This window comes from Betta splendens, chromosome 16 (genome assembly GCF_900634795.4).
Source record: "Betta splendens chromosome 16, fBetSpl5.4, whole genome shotgun sequence".
Classification (NCBI taxonomy): Eukaryota; Metazoa; Chordata; class Actinopteri; order Anabantiformes; family Osphronemidae; genus Betta; species Betta splendens.
The window spans coordinates 21102708-21122676 of record NC_040896.2 but is presented as its reverse complement, the minus strand read 5'-3'; the positions used below and the strand labels follow the sequence as shown (position 1 = coordinate 21122676).

The 19969-nt window shown below is 44.4% G+C and overlaps 1 protein-coding gene across 6 annotated transcripts in view; it reads right to left on the bottom strand.

Annotated features, from left to right (window-relative positions):
• Positions 1-19969, bottom strand: part of LOC114842483 (intermembrane lipid transfer protein VPS13B-like) — a 225231-nt gene that overhangs the window by 24186 nt on the left and 181076 nt on the right. For all 6 annotated transcript variants that reach the window (XM_029128029.3, XM_029128025.3, XM_029128026.3 and 3 more), the window contains exons 42-46: positions 16662-16858; positions 15009-15190; positions 14669-14889; positions 14444-14575; positions 9429-9590 (exon numbers count right to left, since the gene is read on the bottom strand). In XM_029128029.3, coding sequence (XP_028983862.1) covers positions 9429-9590; positions 14444-14575; positions 14669-14889; positions 15009-15190; positions 16662-16858 — 894 coding nt within the window. The remainder of the gene's footprint in view (positions 1-9428; positions 9591-14443; positions 14576-14668; positions 14890-15008; positions 15191-16661; positions 16859-19969) is intronic.

Below are 19969 nucleotides of genomic sequence, written 5' to 3'. Positions count from 1 at the left end.
TAGCCAGAACATAAAAGTGTTAAACATGTTAGATAAACAGGATCAATCTAATAATCTGTAAAATCTATGTCAGCGCCATAAAGTTTGATTTTCTTTCTGTGTCCAGTGCAAAGCTAAAATCTAAGAACCTATCTGTAAAATACGATTACACACTGGGTACCGACTTTAAATACAATGCAAAATTGAAATCTGTGTCCTTGTTTTCCCTTTCCCAATCTAAACCTGCAATAATCACTGGCTCGTGGTGGATGCTCAGCTTCCAGCACATTACTCGCTCCTCGCTTCGGTATCCGCTTAGGAATTATTATGAGTTTTTTATCTGGGCAAAACATTTTCATTTTGCGACGGCGTTGTCTGTTAGTGAGGCGGGATTCGAGCGGATCGTGACATATTGTCACAGCAGATTAGCAAAACACAACAGTTCATCCAAATTCTACTACAAGCTACTAAAAGGGCTCGTGGCTTGACAGCACAACCCAGCGTTATATTATCGTCAACGTTTACGCTGACATGTTTGCCCAAATACAGTAAAACAGCTCAGCTACAGATGATTCATCTCAGTTCCATTGAGTTGAATCATGATTTATGGTTTCAAAGAGCACTGTCCATTTCTGTTTGAACTGAATAAACTCTATTACCCTTTTGTTTTTAAATCCACAGTCAGTCTGCAGTGGTTACTTGAAAGCTGTGTCCCCATGTGGTTTACATACTACAATGGGCTCACTGGTTTTGCCACAGCCTGTGTTGCTTAAGGGACTTAGAGCTGAACGTGTCTGTAATGCACATTTGATGGATGTTTTCAAATCAAAACCTGTGCTGACATTGTGACTGACCCAGACAGAGCAAGGAACACCTGTCACAGAAAGCCAACACCAGTGGGTCAGGATGAGGACGCTGAAATCCACAGATTACAACGAGACCATTTGTGGCCTTATCACAGGATCAGTACCACATGAACTTCATGAATCCCCACTGAGAGTTGCCAGTTGCTATGGACACTGAATGCAAAACCCAAACAAGGAACTGACATTCGGATATGGTGTTAACTTCTGAGAATTCCCATCTCCTCCCACCTGAAGTGTAAATTATATTCAGTGAGTCAATAATCCGAGCAAACCAGATTCCACTGACAGCACAATGTCATGTCTACTGTCGGGTTCCTTGCTTAATCCTGCCCCGGAGGAAAATAATCAGCCCAAAAAAACAGCAAAAAAACTGTATGACACTGAAACCAAGCCAATGACTTTAAACGTCCTGCTAGACAGAACCACTGCACTAAATGTGTGTACGAGCTTGGATGGACATAAAAAAACAAAGGAAACTGTTGGTTTTTGCACATGCACTTCAACTCCTGTCCCTCTGCAGACAGTATGACTCACTATTGCCACTGTAACCACAATCCGTCTATTGTCCTCCTGCAGGAATGTGCTTGGGCCCACATGACACAAGTCAAGTGTCTGTCCGCAGTGGAGATACGATCAGTGTTCCTGGATGCTGCACAGACATACTGGGAAAGCCACAGTGGCCGCTGGTTGTCTACCCATTACGACCATTCCTTCATTCCATCACTCAGACTATAATAAGGGATTTGAGACGTGGGGACATACTAATGCTGTAGACGTACAAACAACACCGGTAGCAGACTAGTTTCCATAACAGGCTAACAGGCATAAAAGGCCTGTGGTAATTCTTTATCTATAAATAAACTTTCTCAAGCGTTTGACAATTTAAATTTGAAAATGACATGAATTCAATTTGATACACCAAATGTTTAATGAATAGCTTGACAAGTCTATGACCTGCCCATCACATTTAAAGTTAACTGGGCGTAGATGAGAAAAGGGGGCTGTGGAACAGAGGTCTGTCTTCTCTGGTGAAGCTTTGCTGGAACCAAGGAGTGAGTTAGCCACCAAACAAATGAGAAACAGGTTTATTCTCAGACATAAAACAAAAGAATATGGATTACATTGTCCTGCAGAAGGGATGAATTTGGGGAGGAAAATCAGAGAGGTAGACAAAGTTGAACTGCAGAAAGAGGGGAAAGAAAGAAAGAAAAAAAGAATTAAAGAGAGAAGAGAAAGACACAACAGCTTCACTGCCAGGGCAGTGAGGGCTAACCCATGTAGCATAAGGGAATTATGGTGGCTTTAACAGCTGTCTGCAAGGCTTCTCTCCTACTTGGATCGCTCTCTCTGACAAAAGAAGCGAGGCCGTGTGACATCAAAGCATAGATTTGCAAGTCTAAGAAGCGGTTTGAGAGCTGAAAGACAGTATAGAAGGAAGGCATTGTGTGGGTTTGTGGCTGACAGAGGAGAAGTTAAAAGGTTTATGTCTGACTAACATTGTTTCATAGTTGTCCCTCTGGTTCCTACCAAAGCAAGCACGAGTTCCAGACCCTGAAAGGTTCCAGGGGACGCGAATGCAACAAGTGCTTGCACCAAGTCAGAGAGTTGACAAATGGAGTACTGTCTGAGAGAAGCAAGGCTGAAGGTTTAAGAAGCAAAAATAAATTTAAAATAAAATAAAATAAAAACACCGTTATATGATGCAAACATAATGTATACTGTACACCAAACCCACCACCATTAGCAAGTTAAAATCATGTACTATTTATACAGTACAAGTAAAAAAGTGGCATGTTGTGGAATTAGCGACTGAGGAGACAAAGGAGGACCTCAGTCTAAACCGGGTCTACAAACAACCGTCTTCTGCTGCATTAGCTTCTAGTCAGCAGCTCCTCTAAAATCTAAAACTGAATTTAAAATCCCACTCTTACAAAGCACCACCTAATCAAGCTCCATTATATCCTAAAGTCTAGATTCAACTAATGTCTGTAATCTAACGTTGAGTTCCACTCCCAATATGGGAGTTCTCTTTCTTAGATTTCCAGCTAAATTTTCTGAAATGTTTTTGCAGCCAACACAGTGTTAGGTGAGAAGCCATTTATACCAGGGTGTCATGTGAGCAGTAATTACTACTGTCACCACTACACCACAACATGCATGCAGCCGGCTCCATCCCTGTGGGACTGGTCATACAGCACCAAGGTGCTGTCCGTGGTGCTGAACCCAGGGCAGCACCAATGGGACCACAACGTTTGCTCAGTGTTCACCTACACCTTCAAATAGTAAAGATAAGCTATTTAAGCACTTTGGAGGAGACAGAAAGGACAATCCTTCAGGACAACTGACCTGATCTTATTCAGCGAAGTGAAAGCATGACTATAAAACAAAGTTAGTTAGTTAGTTATGTATCGCCAAAATGATATATGTTTATAAACCACTGGGAAAACAAGTCACAACCAAAGCTATACAAGTTCTTAAAAGTCCTGCTTTTTGTGGTGCTAGTTTAAAAAACAAAAAAAATGGCCAATACTCACAGCTACTGGCTGGGAATGGTGGCTGAACAAAAGTCCACGAGTCCATAATGTGGTGTAAGTGGTAACTACATACAGTAAAGCTTACTGACATGCCTATCTGTGTCATAACAAGTACAGACCAACATATAAAGGTACACATTTTAAATTGTGCATGTTGGTTACTAAAGCCTACTTTTGCCTTATTTTTATTACATAGTCGTTAACTGTATGTATTTTACCAAAGTTGACCTCCTAGGTCCTTTTGGATTTTAGCCATAAATCTTAAACTGAAAACATGTTGCCTTCTAAAAGTGTAAATGATGTAAATGCTAGCAGACAATTTTTGTTATCATTTTAACATAATCATCAGCTAAACAACCCAAAAGTTATGAAAAAGTTGTAAAAATACCAAAGGTCAATCTATGTCAAAACATAATGTATCTGCAACAGTGTGAGACCTCATTGTGTCTGTTTGGTAAACATAAGTCTGGGAAGTTAAGTCTGGGACCTCAGCTGAATAAATCTGCTGTCACAATGAGGCCCAGGGTCATTAAAACATACAAACACTTTTGTCATGTGGAGACCTAGTAGAAACAATGAGCTGCCTGCAACTCAAAGTTCAAAAGCCTTTGTTGAAGATTTGATCAAGAGGATATATGTACATACATACTTTTAAAACACTTGTTTAAAGATGCGTAGAATCTGGGAGTCTAGCTGCTAGCAGCTTAAATCTCAAATGATAAATGAACTCATTTCAATTGGACAAGCTTTCTCTATAAAAGCAATGGCCCATCAGACTGTACAACATTAAATGATATTATAAAGAATGTCAGTAAAAGTGAAAACACGGGTTAAGGTCACTGCATTTCGCAAACTCTTGGCTATGGTAACTGAAGTACACGCTTTAAAACGGTTGGATCAAGTTGTGAATTGCAGAAAGATAAAAATGTGTCCCAGGAATATTCATTGTTTGAAAAAAGCGAATTACAGAATAATGTTGAAACATTTTCTTTGTGCCTAGAATATTAGGCCTGATGAAAATGAGCTTTATAGACTGTTGAAACATGTGCTATTATTCACTAATCAAGCATACGCTCAACGAGCACTACGGGAGAGAGAGTTTCATCACTCCCAGTGAAATTATAAAAACAAATGCTAACAAAAGTTCAAATCTTTAGCCTTAAAGCAGATGGAGGTAAGGAAAGTATGAGGGCTATGGTACAGCCCCCTGATTTCAAAAGGCACAGAGCCCTTTCCATTACATCCCTAGTTTTATAATTCTGCGTGTCAGATTATGCGTCCCGTTAAGAGGCTGACGAAGCCTCAGAGGACTACTGTATAATTGTGGAGTGGCCTTGACAGACAAGGAACAGCAGATGGATGAATCACAGAAACACCACATACATGCTGACAAGCAAATCATCACACAATCATTCAGGCGGCCATCTTTGTTCTTTACGCACTAATCTGTAGGAGTTTATGGTCTGACTCCATCAGACAGAGCTGCATGCCGTTCGATTTGATTTTATAGATGATGTATTTTCTCCCTTTCGTTTCCTTTTTTGCTGCCTAACTACCGCTTTATTTGAGCTGCCTAAAAAGGTCGACTCTGTGAACATTTGATCCAGTCTGGACCAGGGACATAAATCCTTTGTAGCTAAATATGATCTGTGCTTACTGTAGCTGACTGTTGCTGAACCTTTGCCTAACGATGACTGTTTGTCGGAGGGATTCCCAGGAACAACTGGACTAAACCAAGTCTGCATCTGACACACAATTTGTATCTTGTTGTCATAGACACAAATGTTAAAACAATCAGTATATATAATTTAATAATACAGACAATATATTTCAGATTTTAGACTTTGCTTATTAGATTATTCTATTAGGAGGTTCTTTCAGGACGGAACCAGAGAACATAGAGTGTGAGAAGACACGTAAAATAAATGACTCAGAGGGGGTGAATTGCTCATGCATTCATAGGTCAATTTGGGACACAAGTGAGAGTGTAGAAACAACCCGTCATCAAAGTTGAAGCCAAGCACTAATGTTACTAAAGGTTTCTGTCATATTTCTGATAATTCAAGACAATGACTGCGTTTAAGACAGGGTGGGACCAGATGATACACTACAAGAAAGTGGAGGACTTCCCCAGAGATCATGCTGGACAGCAGACCTGTTGACGGGCTCCTCTGTCTCCCTCTCGCTGATTAGTCAGTCAGTGAGCTCCTGGAGCTAATACCTCCCCAAAGGTCAACCTGATCAGCTGGGGTTGAAGCTGCTGGCAACAACCCTGAAAAACTCTCTCTCCCTCAGTCTCAGCAGTTGAAATAGTTCACATGCAAACAGCACTTCACTTCAGGACAACGTGCTAAAAAACTGAACACATTTTAAAGAAGCTCCTCATGGATCAGCACACATACAAACGCACACAACCAAGCAGACAGAGTGCACTGGTGTTAAACTGCTCTCTCTCACACACACACTTGTACCAAATACCTCCCTGTCATGCCTGCTTCCAACAACATGGCCAATCTGACCACAAACTAATAGTCCTGGGCTGCTATCTCCAGCACAGTACCCTTGGGAGTCGCACACATGCACATCAACACAACACTGGTCCAATGCCACACGCACACCAACGCGTAGAGACAGACACCCAGAAAGGGCAGGAGAGTTTTCAGATCTACTGCTGGACTAAATTACAATTATGAATATTCTTTGTAGGCACTTAAAAAGTCCTTCCCAAATCCAGGGGGCTTTTTACGCCCCTCTCGCTGCTAACCACACTAACCACAGGGATTTCCATCAGCCAGGCTGCATCCTGTACTGAGCAGCCAGATATTTCAACCATCCACAACGCACCACAAGCCAGAGCGCTGAAAAACAGCAGGGTGGGGATGTTGAGCGTGTTTGTGAGCATGACACAGATATAAACTCTAGTCAATTACTTATTTGCATGATCAGCCTTGCATTTTTAAATAGATGTACTAATCAATTTAACTGCATCAAAATTCATATCGATGGCTCTTTTCCTCCTTACAAAATAATCAAAGAAATTAGACCGTACGGTTGAGTGGTTTCGACACCTTGGCTGGTAACTGCTGTGGTGTGAAGGCATGCCGGGCTTGAAGCTGAGAAACGAGACCCAGAGGCCTGACACACTCCAGACCCTGAGAAACATTTTATCACAGCGTGTACGTGTGGGTCTAAGCGTGCACTTACGGGCACGAATTTGATCAAGGGCAAGATGACAGCAGCCCCTGAGAACGTGACCACCTCAATCGACCCTTTTAATGCAGCTCATGGTTGTAATTGACAGAAGAAATGGGGGTTAAAGGGAGCAGAGGGGAGACGGGCGGCAACAGAGGAGCGGTGAGAGAGAGTGTGACCTGAGCGGAGGTTCACGTTTCACTGCGAAAACACTGGAGCCCGAGTGTTCTTTTGAGAGGAGTGACAGACATTCTGAGGTATGTCAACATCATGGGAAGCCTACACTGGTAAGACGGCTCACGGGCAGACACGCAAAAGCACACGGAGGAGGCGTGTGAGGCCTGAAGCTAAAAGAACAGTAGGCTCGTCCTTTGATTAGGGCCTTTTTGATTTATTGAACCTTTTGTTTAATGTGCAAATATGAAGAACAATTGGCAAATGTCCATGATGAATGAGGACAGTAGGAGAAAGTGAAAGAAAACGCAGGCAGACACATTTTTGGCTTCAGCATCCGTTAATCTTTAAGTGTCAAAAGCTCAGCTCATCTGTTGCCCCTGCTACTCTTTTTCCATGTCCAGACGTTTTTTCTCACAGGTCTGTAAAACATCCCCCTTGACAACCCCTTGAGGTGTCCATGTGCATTCTTCTCTCTCCTCCACTATGTTTTTTACTTCCAACATGATGATGTCTGTCGAGTTCTCAGAGGAGGCAGAGCGAGAAATGGGGACAGATTATTTTACAAAAGCAATTTAGTAGCTCTGGTTTGCGTGTGTGCGTGTGTGTGTGCGCGTGTGTGTGTGTGTGTGTGTGTGTGTGTGTGTGTGTGTGTGGTGGTGTGTGTGTGTGTGTGTGTGAGTGCGAGTGCACAGGTCAGCAGGGATACTCTCATCATACCACAGGCATGAGGACAGACCGATGGCCTGACTTTTCGACAGGCCCCAGAACTCCCAGACATTGATAAAATTAACCATGAACAACAGGGGTGGGGACTGAGCACTTATTTCTTTGTGTTTGAGTGGGGAATAGGGAGAAGGTTGAAAAACAGACACCGAAGAACCCTGTTGATGGTAGAGAGGGCTAGAAGAGTGAGGAAGAGTGAAATTAAGGGAGGAGGCTATGCTCTAATCAAGCGAGCAGTGAAACCAGGAGTACTAAAATGAAATGAGATGATGGATAGTGTAAGGAATGTGAAAGGAACACTAGAAGTCTAGAAAGAATCTAAACAAAATCGACTGGTCAATAACAAATCAGGCCACATGTGGAAAAGATCTTCAGTGTGATCCAGGACTATGCTCCCAAATGTCAGGACAATGATACCTTCTAGACACTGTACAAGACTGAACAGCATAGTCAGGACACGCCAGATGAGAGCTAGTGGCTGTAAACACTATGATGCAGGACTGAGCTTGGTGGGTTCATCACAGGCCTTTGCAGGATTGAGAAGTGTGACCTACAGCAGGTTGGGATCTTTCCTTGTAGTTTTGTACTTTTGGCGAATTAGAATATAATATAGTAGCTTTGTATTGAGGAGCCCTGAGCAAATTGAAAGTAGTCTTCAGACCTGAAAGTGGCAGAAACAGCAACACAGCTGATCATTGTGTTTTCAACTTAAACAAATTGCTCCAACAATGAGCTTAGAAAAAGCAAAGCTAGCAAACAGGGGTGCAGGTGAAAGGTCAGGGGTTAAGGTTTAGGGGCTGCTGACAAGAGAATGCTAACCAACCAGAACGAGACATGTTGCTAGAGAGTCAGGACTAATGCATCAGGATGACCAGAGATGTTTTGGACACTTCACGGCATCGTGGGACTTAAAGCAAACAGCCCAACCACGCAGGACTCTGTTTGAAAGCTGATTTGAATGCTACGAAAACACACTCGCAAGACAGAGTAACTATTAAAGAAATATAAGCCATTCTCTTATCAGTGTCACTATTTTCATAACCCTGAAATGCAATTAGGAGAGTGCGCTACAGTTTGCCGAGTGGACACATTGGCAGGCTTTTTATCATCAAGCTCAATAAGCTAGTTAAGTGTTTTTGGCAAAGCTGCACTCCTCCATATTTATCCAGTTTCACAAATCACGGTCATCTCGCACATATTTCATATACCACAAACACATGATGGAATAACACATGACAGAACCAGCTTGGAATCGCATTCTTCATTTCTGATGACATCTGGCCCGTTCTGATAATCTTTCTTCCAAAACATCCCTGAAAACACAGAGGTCATTTTGACTCACTGCAAAAATAAGACATGGTATTTATAAAGCTGATACGCCAGACTGCCATTCTCCAAGTGTGTGTAAGTGTAGAGTGAGGTAAGAACACAGATTAACCATGGCTGATGATTAATACAACTTGACTTACTGACTTACTGCGAGCAATTATGGCCATGTATTTTCTCAAACCTGACTATCTCACACTCGCTGTGGAACACATGTCCTGAAACACGTGTGCACCAAACACACACAGACACATATGCCTTAAGTCTCCACCTCTACCTCCAAACCACAAAGGGTTAAATATAATCAATCTTCTTTAACAATGCTGTCAGAAAACCATGTGAAAGTGCTGATAGAAACACAAAGAACGTGTGTCTGTCTGTGTGTTTGTGTGTGTGTGTGTGGCTCTGTGAAGCCTCTGGACAGAATCTGTGCACTCAAGTTAATGAGTAAGACGATTCAAATGTGCAACGTAATGAGCCTTTTCAATACACTGTCATGTCTTTGGAGCTACATATACTTAATAAGACATTTGCATGTAGTCCTGAGGAGAATGAGACATTCCTGAGCTCTGTGGGATTTCTGCTGTGTGTGAGTGTGTGTGTGTGTGTGTGTGTGTGTGTGCTCCAGTACCTGAGGAGACTTGTGTGACCTCCAGCTGTACTGGTGGCTATGGAGGCTGGCCAGCAGCACGTTCTCATCCGTGTCCACCTGGCCAAAGCGCAGGGTCTCGTGGGTGTCGTTGCATATCACGTAGTGACTGTAAACCATCTCCTCTGCCTCTGGGGTCCCATTCTGAGACAAGGGGTCAAGGTACAATGTACAATGTATTAGTGGATGAACACATGAAGAGATAAACAAAGAGAGACCTGAGAAAAAAGCCTGAAAATAAAAATAGCAAGTAATTATTTGAAGTATGAGCATTTCACGAGAGGTTAACAGAGCTGATTGGGGAGCATTTCCTCCTTGTCCACCTTGTCTGGGGCCTGCAGGCTAAGCAGGCAACCCCAGACTTTCCTCTCCCAGCTCTTTTGGGGGAATCCCACGGGGCTCCTCCTGGACCTACCTGGCCTGAGACCTGAGAGGTCCTGGGATCATCCCAGAGCCATCTCAGCTGGCTCCTCTTAATGTGGAGAAGCAGAGGCTGAGCTCTAACTCTAGAATCTAAATCTCTAACTGTGTGGCTCGCCACTCCTTTACAAAATATAGTGAAATATTCAATTCAATATCTGCTGTTCAACCCTTAGCATGACGATGATCCACAGTATGGAGCCAAGACACTGGCCTCGAGACAAGGAACTGGATTAAGGGTGTGAATACATTTACAAATGAGTCATTTCATTTTTTTCCATTTTCAATAAATCAGCCAGCAAAAACAAAACAAAATAAATAGTTTTTACCCTGTCATTATAGGTTGTTGTGTGCAGGCTGCTCGGGCAAATCTTGGCAGTGCAACGGTCAGCCAGTAGGAAAATGAGATAAGAGGTATCATCTGTGAGAGCAACACAACCTCAATAAGGGAGTAAATAATGCACAGTCTGACAGATATCCAGGCCAGAGCAGCTGGGATCTGACTCCCAGAGCCTTTTAACACTGTTCCTTCAGCAGATATATGTAGATGACTGCTGGAATCAACTCATTTCAGGTAGCAGTACGACCCGAACGTGCATGTATTCAGGGATTGGAATGAAGTGGGAGACTCGATAGGCATTCCTGTAGGTGGGAGTCATTTGTTAGGGTAGAAAACAGCATGGTAGAGTCTAACCCACCTACAACAGTGGGTCAAAGAGGAAGCTCTACAGACGGCTCCAGTGATGCGAGTCGTGCAGGGATGCGCTCCACTCATACGTCAACTTGCATGCAAGAGAGAGGAGCTCACTGGCCTGAGTGTTGAAAACAAGGGAGGGTGTCAAGTCTCCCGCGTGCAGCTTCTCATCTGCACGATTTCAAAACAGCACATAACATGCGTTTGTGTTGCACAGTGAGAGAATGGGTGTTACTGGAGGCACTGGTTTACTCCAGCCTCTTCACAGACTTTCAGGCCCTGATGGAATCGCACCTGTACGCCCCCTCTGATTGCTCATATACATTACTCAGACAGCTTCTCAATACCCACTAAAGAGCCTCAACAAAAGGGGGACCCCTGCCCGACGTGGCCTTTTAAGAAGCTGTGGGTGGTGCAGGGTTGATGGTTAAAAGAGGCTGGCAGTAAAAAGTCAGTCTGACTGCCAAGCACGTTCAAGCTCCTGGGGTTGTCGATGCTATTGAAAACGGATGGGAAAGTTTACACCATTAAACGTACACCCGATGATAGATGTGTGAGAAAGAACGATGCAGAGGTACAGGGCAAAAAAGCTGGATGGGACAGCTGCGACAGTGGGCTGAAGCCCATTTCCAGTTTTATAGGAGAACACTATCTGCGCTCCCCTTCGAAGCTGACTCTGCGATTTACCAACTTCCTGCTGCCGCCTTAAGATGCCACTGCTAATCCCACCCTTTGATGGTATTGTCTTTCTGCTCGGATTCATGAAGCAACATGATCTGCACAGGAGAAAAGCTCCCTGCTCCTCATACTGGGACAATAACATTTAACACACATCTGCCTTATTAACCTCACCTTAAAATGCATCTATTTTCCTAATCCACTCAGATACTATTACTTCAGTTTACGCAGTGTAAAGCCCAGGCTGGCACGGCAGAGGGGCTCACACATAAGTGACAAGTTGACAGTTAAATGTCTGGATATCAGTAAATGATTCTCTCTCACTACAAATACAAGCAAAACAAGACGCCCTGGAGGAAACGGTGACGCCTGGAATCCATACACAGTGTAACTTCAATTAGATCTGATGTTACCTATATAATCTGTATGTCTAACACATCTGCTACAGCCAGGATTATGGTGTCTCTGATGTCTGGAGATGTCTACATAGAGCACACTTTCTTTCTGGAGGAATCGCTGGAACAGTGGACAAAAATAACAAGAGGAGCATTTCTGTCTCAATTGTACGTGTAACAGCCTGTGAACGGCCTCTGAAAAAGCACAGTGTTTAAATACTACCGGGCTTTTGTGTGGCTTTCCACCAAAGCCACTTCCCTGGGGTTGGGGTTGGGGGGCAGCAAAGATTGAAAGTGAGGCTGGGGATGGAGTTTTGGAAATGGAGGCATGGGGCCTGAGGTTACGGCTGTGGGGGGATGAGGTTGGAGCCATATGGGGTAATTGAGGGCAAGAAAAAGGGGCTAAGTACTGAGAAATACAACAAAAGTGCTATTGTGCTGTGCATACATACAATTCAGCTGCTTATAATGTAAAGAATAACTTTGATTTTCTTCTAGATTTACAGCACAGATGAAGCCTAACTTCAGCATCATCGTGTATCTGCTGCTTTTTATCACAGATTAAATGTACATGTCATGTCAAACGTAAAGCACATGATGACTAGTGTCTGCCAGGTGCTGCTGATGTTATAATGTCAGGCCATGTTTCCATGACTACAGCTGTTTATCACAGCGTGTGTCGGGTTTATGGATGTAAATCACAACCATGTACCCAGAAGTGTCTTTCTTTCATTTCTATTTATTGCTGGGCATCTGGAAGTCATCCAGCTGTTCTGGCTGTGGTGGTCTGGTGCGACCCACGCTGGCTTGTGAGGTTTCACTCGTGTGGTGGCGCAGGATTCTTCTGCATGGTTCAGTGCTGGTGTGCAGGTCACATCACAACAGGCCTGGCTGCCAGCTTTGACACCAGGAAACGTGAAAATCAATGAAACAATTAAACACAGTCGGAGACATCCATCTGCTGCAGAAGGCCCGAACGCGACTGCTTCTCATTACGCCTCATTTAGTATCAGGTTCTCTATGCATGGCTAATGTGTATATACCTATAACATAATACACCACCAGACAGCTTGTGCATAATCTCAGACATAAAAGGTTCACTGCATAGGATTCCGTTTCAGCACAAGCGAACTCGGATTCCGCTGCTGTGTTCACGACTTCTTTTCACCACATATTTGAGAAGAACGTCAGCGTTTTGCATCTGCACTTCCTCTACCGCTTACATTAGAATGACCACATCCATATGCAGCAACTTCTACTGTAATTACGCTGTTTTTTCCTTGCATTCTGTGAAGTGTGAAGGCTGGAGGTAGATAAAAGATTCCCAATCCAAAAGCTTCGCATGGCAGCTGCTGCTGCGGCGGCGGCTAATCAAGACAATACATCAGGACTAATCGTTTTAAGAGCAATCCACTGCATGCGAACACATGCGATGCACCTTTAACACTGTGTGAATAAGTGTGAAAATATCTGTGAAGAGTGGAGTGAAGAATTGCTCTGGGCATGTTTTCGCATTGACTGAGCCCTTGAGACACTGGGCAAAGACGGCTCATAAAAAGCCAAGCAAATCACGCAATCAGCATCAGAAAAAGCGTGGTTTAGACCAACTAACCTTACTAATCATACTTGGCATGTTGATAGAACTGAACACGAACACCACACTGTCCAAAACACTTTAGCAGAGCTGCAATATGACCTTTTATTACAACACCACAGATGCTCTAAATTCTTATTTATGGCTAAATTAACCAGCAGAAATAGGGAACATTCGCAAGCTTGAGCAAAATCATGCAGTGATGAAGCCAAGGGTCAAACATGGCCCATCATCCAACACGCCTAGTTAAGAGCATTTGATGAGTCAGTGATGCCACTGACTGAAAACAAAGGTATTAAAGTGCTCGCCAGGACAATCATTTTATAGTAGATTTTTATGCAGCTTGTTTAATTTAATTTTCCACAGGTAAGAGACCACAGATGTTCCCACAAAAACATACATATTATTTCACTTACCTGGCAGTGAGGGCCTGTGTGCATGTAAAACCATGACAATACCTCATGTCTCCAGAGGCCAGTATATGAGTCAGCACAGCCACAGCTGTGCTGAGCGAAGCCACGATGGGGCACATGACGCCAGGAAGACCAGGGTGCGTCTATCTGTGTATGTGCACGTACAGTATGTGCATGTGGGGGCAGAACCGGGGCCAGATGAAGTCTTGGCAGGTGTCACCACTCGGGTTTGACCATATTTTCATGGGCATTACTTCACACACAAATATTCTGGCTACCAGAGGCAGAGCTGGGAGCGGAGAACTGAGAGACGAGGACCACAACAGGCCAGAAACAGACGCAATGCAGCCTTTAAGTCAGAGTTTACAGCCGATTCTAGCACAGGTCCACATTACAACCCAAACAAGACTATTTTCATTAATTCTCATTAAAGGAAGAAGTAGATGCATGTGAGTTTCTGTAACAGCTACACCATCTGAGACAAGACTTTCTCACATATCCTCCATACATCACAGAATCGGGGACTTCCCCTGCTGATCCTTCCAAACGCTCTGATACAAACACTAGCGGGCTAAAAACAGTTCACATATATCTGAATGACTCCCACTATTTAAATGGGTAATCATCCTCTAATACTGGACAGTCTAAGTTGAAAAGCATAACTGAGTTTTCCTTCTTTGCTATCAACTGTAAATGGGGAACATGGAACATGCTGTTATTAGCCAGATTTCTGTATGTCACTGCATGGCGCATATACCTGTACTCTACAGCGGCCTCTACAGTGTGTTGTAATATTAACTCACCTGTTGCCAGCTGTGCAGTGCAGTGTCCACTGTATGGATAGCATACTGGCTGATGTTAAGGAACACTGGGTCCACGAACACATTCACATCCAAAGTCGTGACGTGAGGGGTGCAGGAAGCTGCTGCCTGGCCCTAAAGTATGCAAGGAAACTTATTGTGAAGAAATCCCTTTTCACATTTCCTGATAGATTTTGTAAACTCATAGATCTAATTAAATTGCTGTACCTGCAGCACGCAGGGTTGGAGGAGCTGAAGGTGTGTCAAATTCCGGTATTCCAGCAACCTGCAGTGCAGCTGGGTGGAAAAGTTGAATTCCTGACACTGATGGGAGCCGTTGTTCCACTGACGCATGAAAACCTTGGGCTCCTTTGCACCCATCACCATGAACTCCTGCTCTTGAGGTAACTTCCTGTCTGGCAGGAAGGGACGCAGTTGTCGCAGTGGAGCTAGAGGAGTGACATACAGTATTAAAATTTATATGACAGATCACAGCTGCTGCCAGTCATTGATGATGAAGAATCAGCCTTCTCAGTTCAACTCGACCCAAAACCAGACGGTGCTGTACCTGTACCCAGCTGCTCTAGATGGTGACAGAGGTGAACCTCCAGCTGTGCCAGCTGCAGGGATACCCCCAGAGACGGCACGAACCAGGGTGCAAAGCAGGAGTCCACACGGGTGCATGCTGCCAACGCCACGGGAGACACCAGCTGGTCACAGGGCAGCTGAGAGCCGCAGTCGCTGTCCGAACTGCAGGAGCAGAGAAAATACGGCCGGTGAAGTCAAAAGAAACAGGAAGACCCATCAAAAAGCCAACAGAGTTTAGTCATGGTTGTAAAATAAAGCCCACGAGAATTTTATTCTTTAACTGAAATGGCCTGAAACTATTTGCAGATGAAAGCTTTTGTCTTTTCCAGAAAGTCAGAAATCACAGCCCTACATTCACAATGAGGCAACGAAGGAGGCAACACTGAGACTGTCCTGTCTGTCGCAGGTTGTGAGCTAAGATACATTATTACTGTCACAGTTTCCCAGGGCTTCCTCTCCATGGACATTAATTGCACGTCATGGCTGATGATGCTGAATGGAAGGTAATTGAAGTGAATGACCATTTGCTCTGTAATTTGCTGCTACCATGATCCACCATAAAAACTCCAGCAGGAAACGCTCAGGACCTGAAAAAAGTCTTGTGCAACAGGGTGCTCCTTAAAAAAGATAAGCATCATATGTTGACAATTTTCATTTCTTCCAGTTGGCAGCACAGCCAAGTTCTTTTTCTGCTGGAAACTAAAGTCAGGCAGATGAAGCCAGTGAGTAAAGAACGGGGAATCGATTTTGATCACAACAGACAAATAATTTAACATAAAGGAAATGTAGTGTTTGGAGTTTGATTGTAATGAAACACAGATGTATATTTTGCTGTACACTGTACAGTATGTGCTCCAGTTCAGTTCTTCTGTTTCTTCTCTTACATGCTTTCTTATTCTTCCCTTTCTGCTCATCTGGAGCTTTGTAAGCCACACAGAATCTGGGCTTGGCAATTCTCCTCCACTAGAAGTTTCCCTAATCCCGAGAGGAAGTCAAGTGTGGGGGGGGGTAAATTAAGATGAGGAAGGAATGAGAACGAAGACAGAGAGAAATGAAAAATTGGAGAAATGAACAGAAGATGTAACAAAATCCCGAGTGAGACATGAGAGAGATGAAGAGAGGAAACAGTGGTAGTGAGAGGAAGGGAGTGAAAGCATGCTGTTTGAGGTGTTACAGAGCTGGCCCAGTCCAACCCATCCCATCCATACTCAGCTCAGCCCAACCCAGCACAGGCCAAGGAACGTCTGATCCGACCCAATGGGGGCTTTACTCCTCCTGTTTCCCGTGAGCTTCCCCTCGATTAGATACACTCAAGGTAAGCAGGAAGGAATCCGGATGGGCCCTGACAGGCACTTGGTGTGCTGGGAAATCTCATTAGGCCGATCTGAACGCTTTCCAAGCCCGCTCCCTGCTTCTGCACACCAGATGTGAGGCGAGGGACACATTGCTAGCTCTTTGTGCTCAGCGGCACCGGGTGCACGCTCTCTCTCTCTCTCTCTCTCTCTCTCTCTCTCTCTCTCTCTCTCTCTCTCTCTCTCTCTCTCCTCGCACTGGACTCCACACGCGCTCTCGATCCACATAGATTTGTTACTAGGCCAAGTTCACAAGATAGAATACAGATATTTCCCCTCACCTCTGCTCATCGCCTCCCTCCGCATTAGTGTTGAGCACTATCCTCCACAGGTCCGAGGCCACGAGCTCCTTCTGTTGGTCAGTGAGGCTGAGGCTGGGTAGCTGCAGCTGACAAGCACTGCTCTCTGAGAGGCTGAACTCCTGGTACAGAACGAAGGCCTGCTGGAGCTCATCCCAGTACTCCAGGCTGCATGGTACCTACAAAAGAGAACAGAAGAACACGTACCTGCTGTGAGCAACCTCCAAACGAGGGAAGGTGTTTTATTTGTTGGCTCTAAACAGCTTCAATAAGCAAGTGCCTCATGTTAAACCTCCTTCTGTGGCTTATTTCTGTGAAGACTAGTACAACATGTGATCTCCACTATTTTCACATTTCCACTTAAGAAATATCACCATTTATAAAAAGGCTAGAAGTGTGAAATTCTCAGATGAGACAGGGAGACAAGCGTTCTCGCATGATGACTGGTGGGGCTTCACTCAAACAGTACTTAAACAAAAGAGCAAATCTATGTGTGCAACTCCAAAACAGTGATGTGGGAACCTGATCAGAAAAACATATTGTAGTTTATGTCTGACTCTGACGAGTGCAGTCATATTTTAAACTGTAATTTTAGCTAATTAGCCTGAAGCTACCTGATGGAACCCTGCACCCAAGCCTGCATGTGATGTCTCTGAGCAGGTTCCTCTGGACGAGGTTCTGAGTACACATCCTGTATGAAGGCATTTCTAAAAAGCTTTATGTTGATGAACGACAAACAGCGGAGCTTTAAGCAAGCCACATAAACACAAGTAGCTCAGTATCAGTTGACTGTTGATGGAATAATTTACTCTATTTAAAACCCCAAAGTTAGAAAGGAATCATAAAGCATAATCTTCACATATGCTCACTTTTCAAAACAATATATTTAACAACACGTCCCCACAGCACATAAGGAGTGTGTTGTCATCTGGTCCTGCCTTGCTCACTAAAGTACAGTTTATGTGAATCACTCATCAGACAGAGCAAGCAATCATATTGTGTGTTCTAGCTGTGCATATAGACACTGGCTGATATGTGACTATTGTACAGTAGACTTCAGTGGCTTATCACTTCTCCAAACAAATAGACCCGCGTAGCACCCTCAGCGTAACCTGCTGACAGATTACTGCACGACTTGGTTTTTAGACCAAACAAATGACTTCAGTCCTTAGCTGCACATGGATTAATAGGAAACCACACTGGTCCGCTCATAGGCACGCACTCACACAGACACTGTGATGACACGGGGGAGCTTTGCCTTGGAGCGCTGATTTTAATGTTGCCTGACTTACAACCTTGGGTTTTACTCCTTTCAGACAAACCAAAACCTCGTTCTAGTGTCTAGTCGGAAAAAACGACAACGCTTTGACCACAGACCACCAACGCAGCGAGACAACAACTCTCCGCAACGCTGCATGACCACGGCGTAGCTAAAGAGCCGGGCCGTAGGGTACAAGACGGCCATTAAGGCGGACGTCCTGGAGCTGCTCCTCGGATGAATAACAATTAGGTTATGTGAGCGTCCTCGCATTATGTGATGACTGGTAGGGCTCCATTCGTTCTTGCCACATTGGAGCAAATTAGCATAAATGTGTGTGGAGCTCCTGTGTGAACTAAGCCAGGTTCTCAGGTTCCCCTGACCACCTGCACAACACGGCCACTGATGGATCGGTAGTGGCAGTGTGCTCTCAGGGGCAAACCTCAACAATATCAGGCAGTATGTCACGAGAGCGTGTGTGCGTGTGATGAGTACTTTACAGATGAGCGAGTGTAATGTTCTGCGTGCATGTGTCTGTAACAGCAGTTAACTGGAGGCACAAAGCTCCCCGGACAATTACCACACTGATGTAACTGTCAACAAGTTGGTGCGCTCGCATACATGAGGAGAGTGGTGTGAACAAAGTGTGTGGGGGCCGCGCCGTTGCTCAGGAATGGATGAGGTCATCGCAGCTTACATCATGCACCAAATGCCACACAGGTTTTCCTGGAATCGGCGTTTGATAATTGTACCTGACAGAGTTGTGCACCCGCAACACCGACGCTGAGCCACTGGAGAGGAAACTCGCTGCATCTCCAGTTCCCTCGACCTGTGATATACTATACACATTACAGCATGGAGGATTGAACACAGGACAAGCGGATTTGCTAGAGTGGAATACATTTGCTTGGTTCAATCTGCGAAATGGCCTTAGAGGAGAGAAATCAATAACCAGTACAAGATATGCTTGAAAAGGACAAAAAAAAAACGGCCCTGGATGACTGACGCTGGCGCTTGGGGCCCGTTTGGGTAGAAGTGTCACATGTGCTCTACACATACTGTACGTTCAGGAGCACAACTGTATAATTGCACGTATGAAAGACAATATGCATGTATACATGTAGCCCGTGTATACACAGGTGTGCCTATGCGGTCTGGGCAGTGTCAGTTTCCTTTGCCTGATTGTGTGTGTGTATACTTATCTGATAAACAACGTGTAACTCAGAATAGCTGACGTTCTCTTGGCTGGATGGGTCGGCACCGTGCACCCCGCCCGACCACTCCACAACGTCGGACTGGCAGCGAGACCCCAGGGTAAAACATCAGCCAGGGAGTTATCTCAAATATTATCTTAATGCTGCAGACAAGGCTCCAATTTGGAGGTGGTTCAAATGCCTGGAAAGCTTATTTACAAATACACAGTATTTGCATTCAGGGCTGCTGGCAGCACGGCGTATATACAGATCTGATTTCCATGCCTGTCACCCACATCTGTTTCTGCCCCACTACTATTCTGCATAGATTTACCTCGCTCAAACTGATTGAAAAATCCCAGTGAGTGAAAATATAACATATCGGCGGGCAAGCTAAAGCAAACACACAACGTGGAGACGTGATCTGGATGGTGGTGATGGACTCAGGTGTAACCTCTGCCAAGGCTCAAATATGTCTCTGCAACTGGACACTCCCAGAGCTGCCTCTGAGGCCACGGCTGCTGACACCCACAGCCGCGTCTGCCATTACTTTTATTAACAACATCAACACTGCTATTAGGCCCCGTGTTATTCTACTGATGCCTATATGTCTAAAAATTCCACTGTTAGCTACTTCTTATCAGCCAGCAGACAAATTGAATTGACATCGGCTTGAGAAAATGTTTGCTCAGGAGATGTAATGAAAATTGTTCTGAGAATGACTCCTGCTATGCTGTCTCAGGTGGGCTAATATACTTTAACATTAATCAGGGTGGAAAATCACTGTGAGCCGCGCTGAGACCTTTGTGTTCGGCGTTTTTTCCCCGATTCGTGGTGCG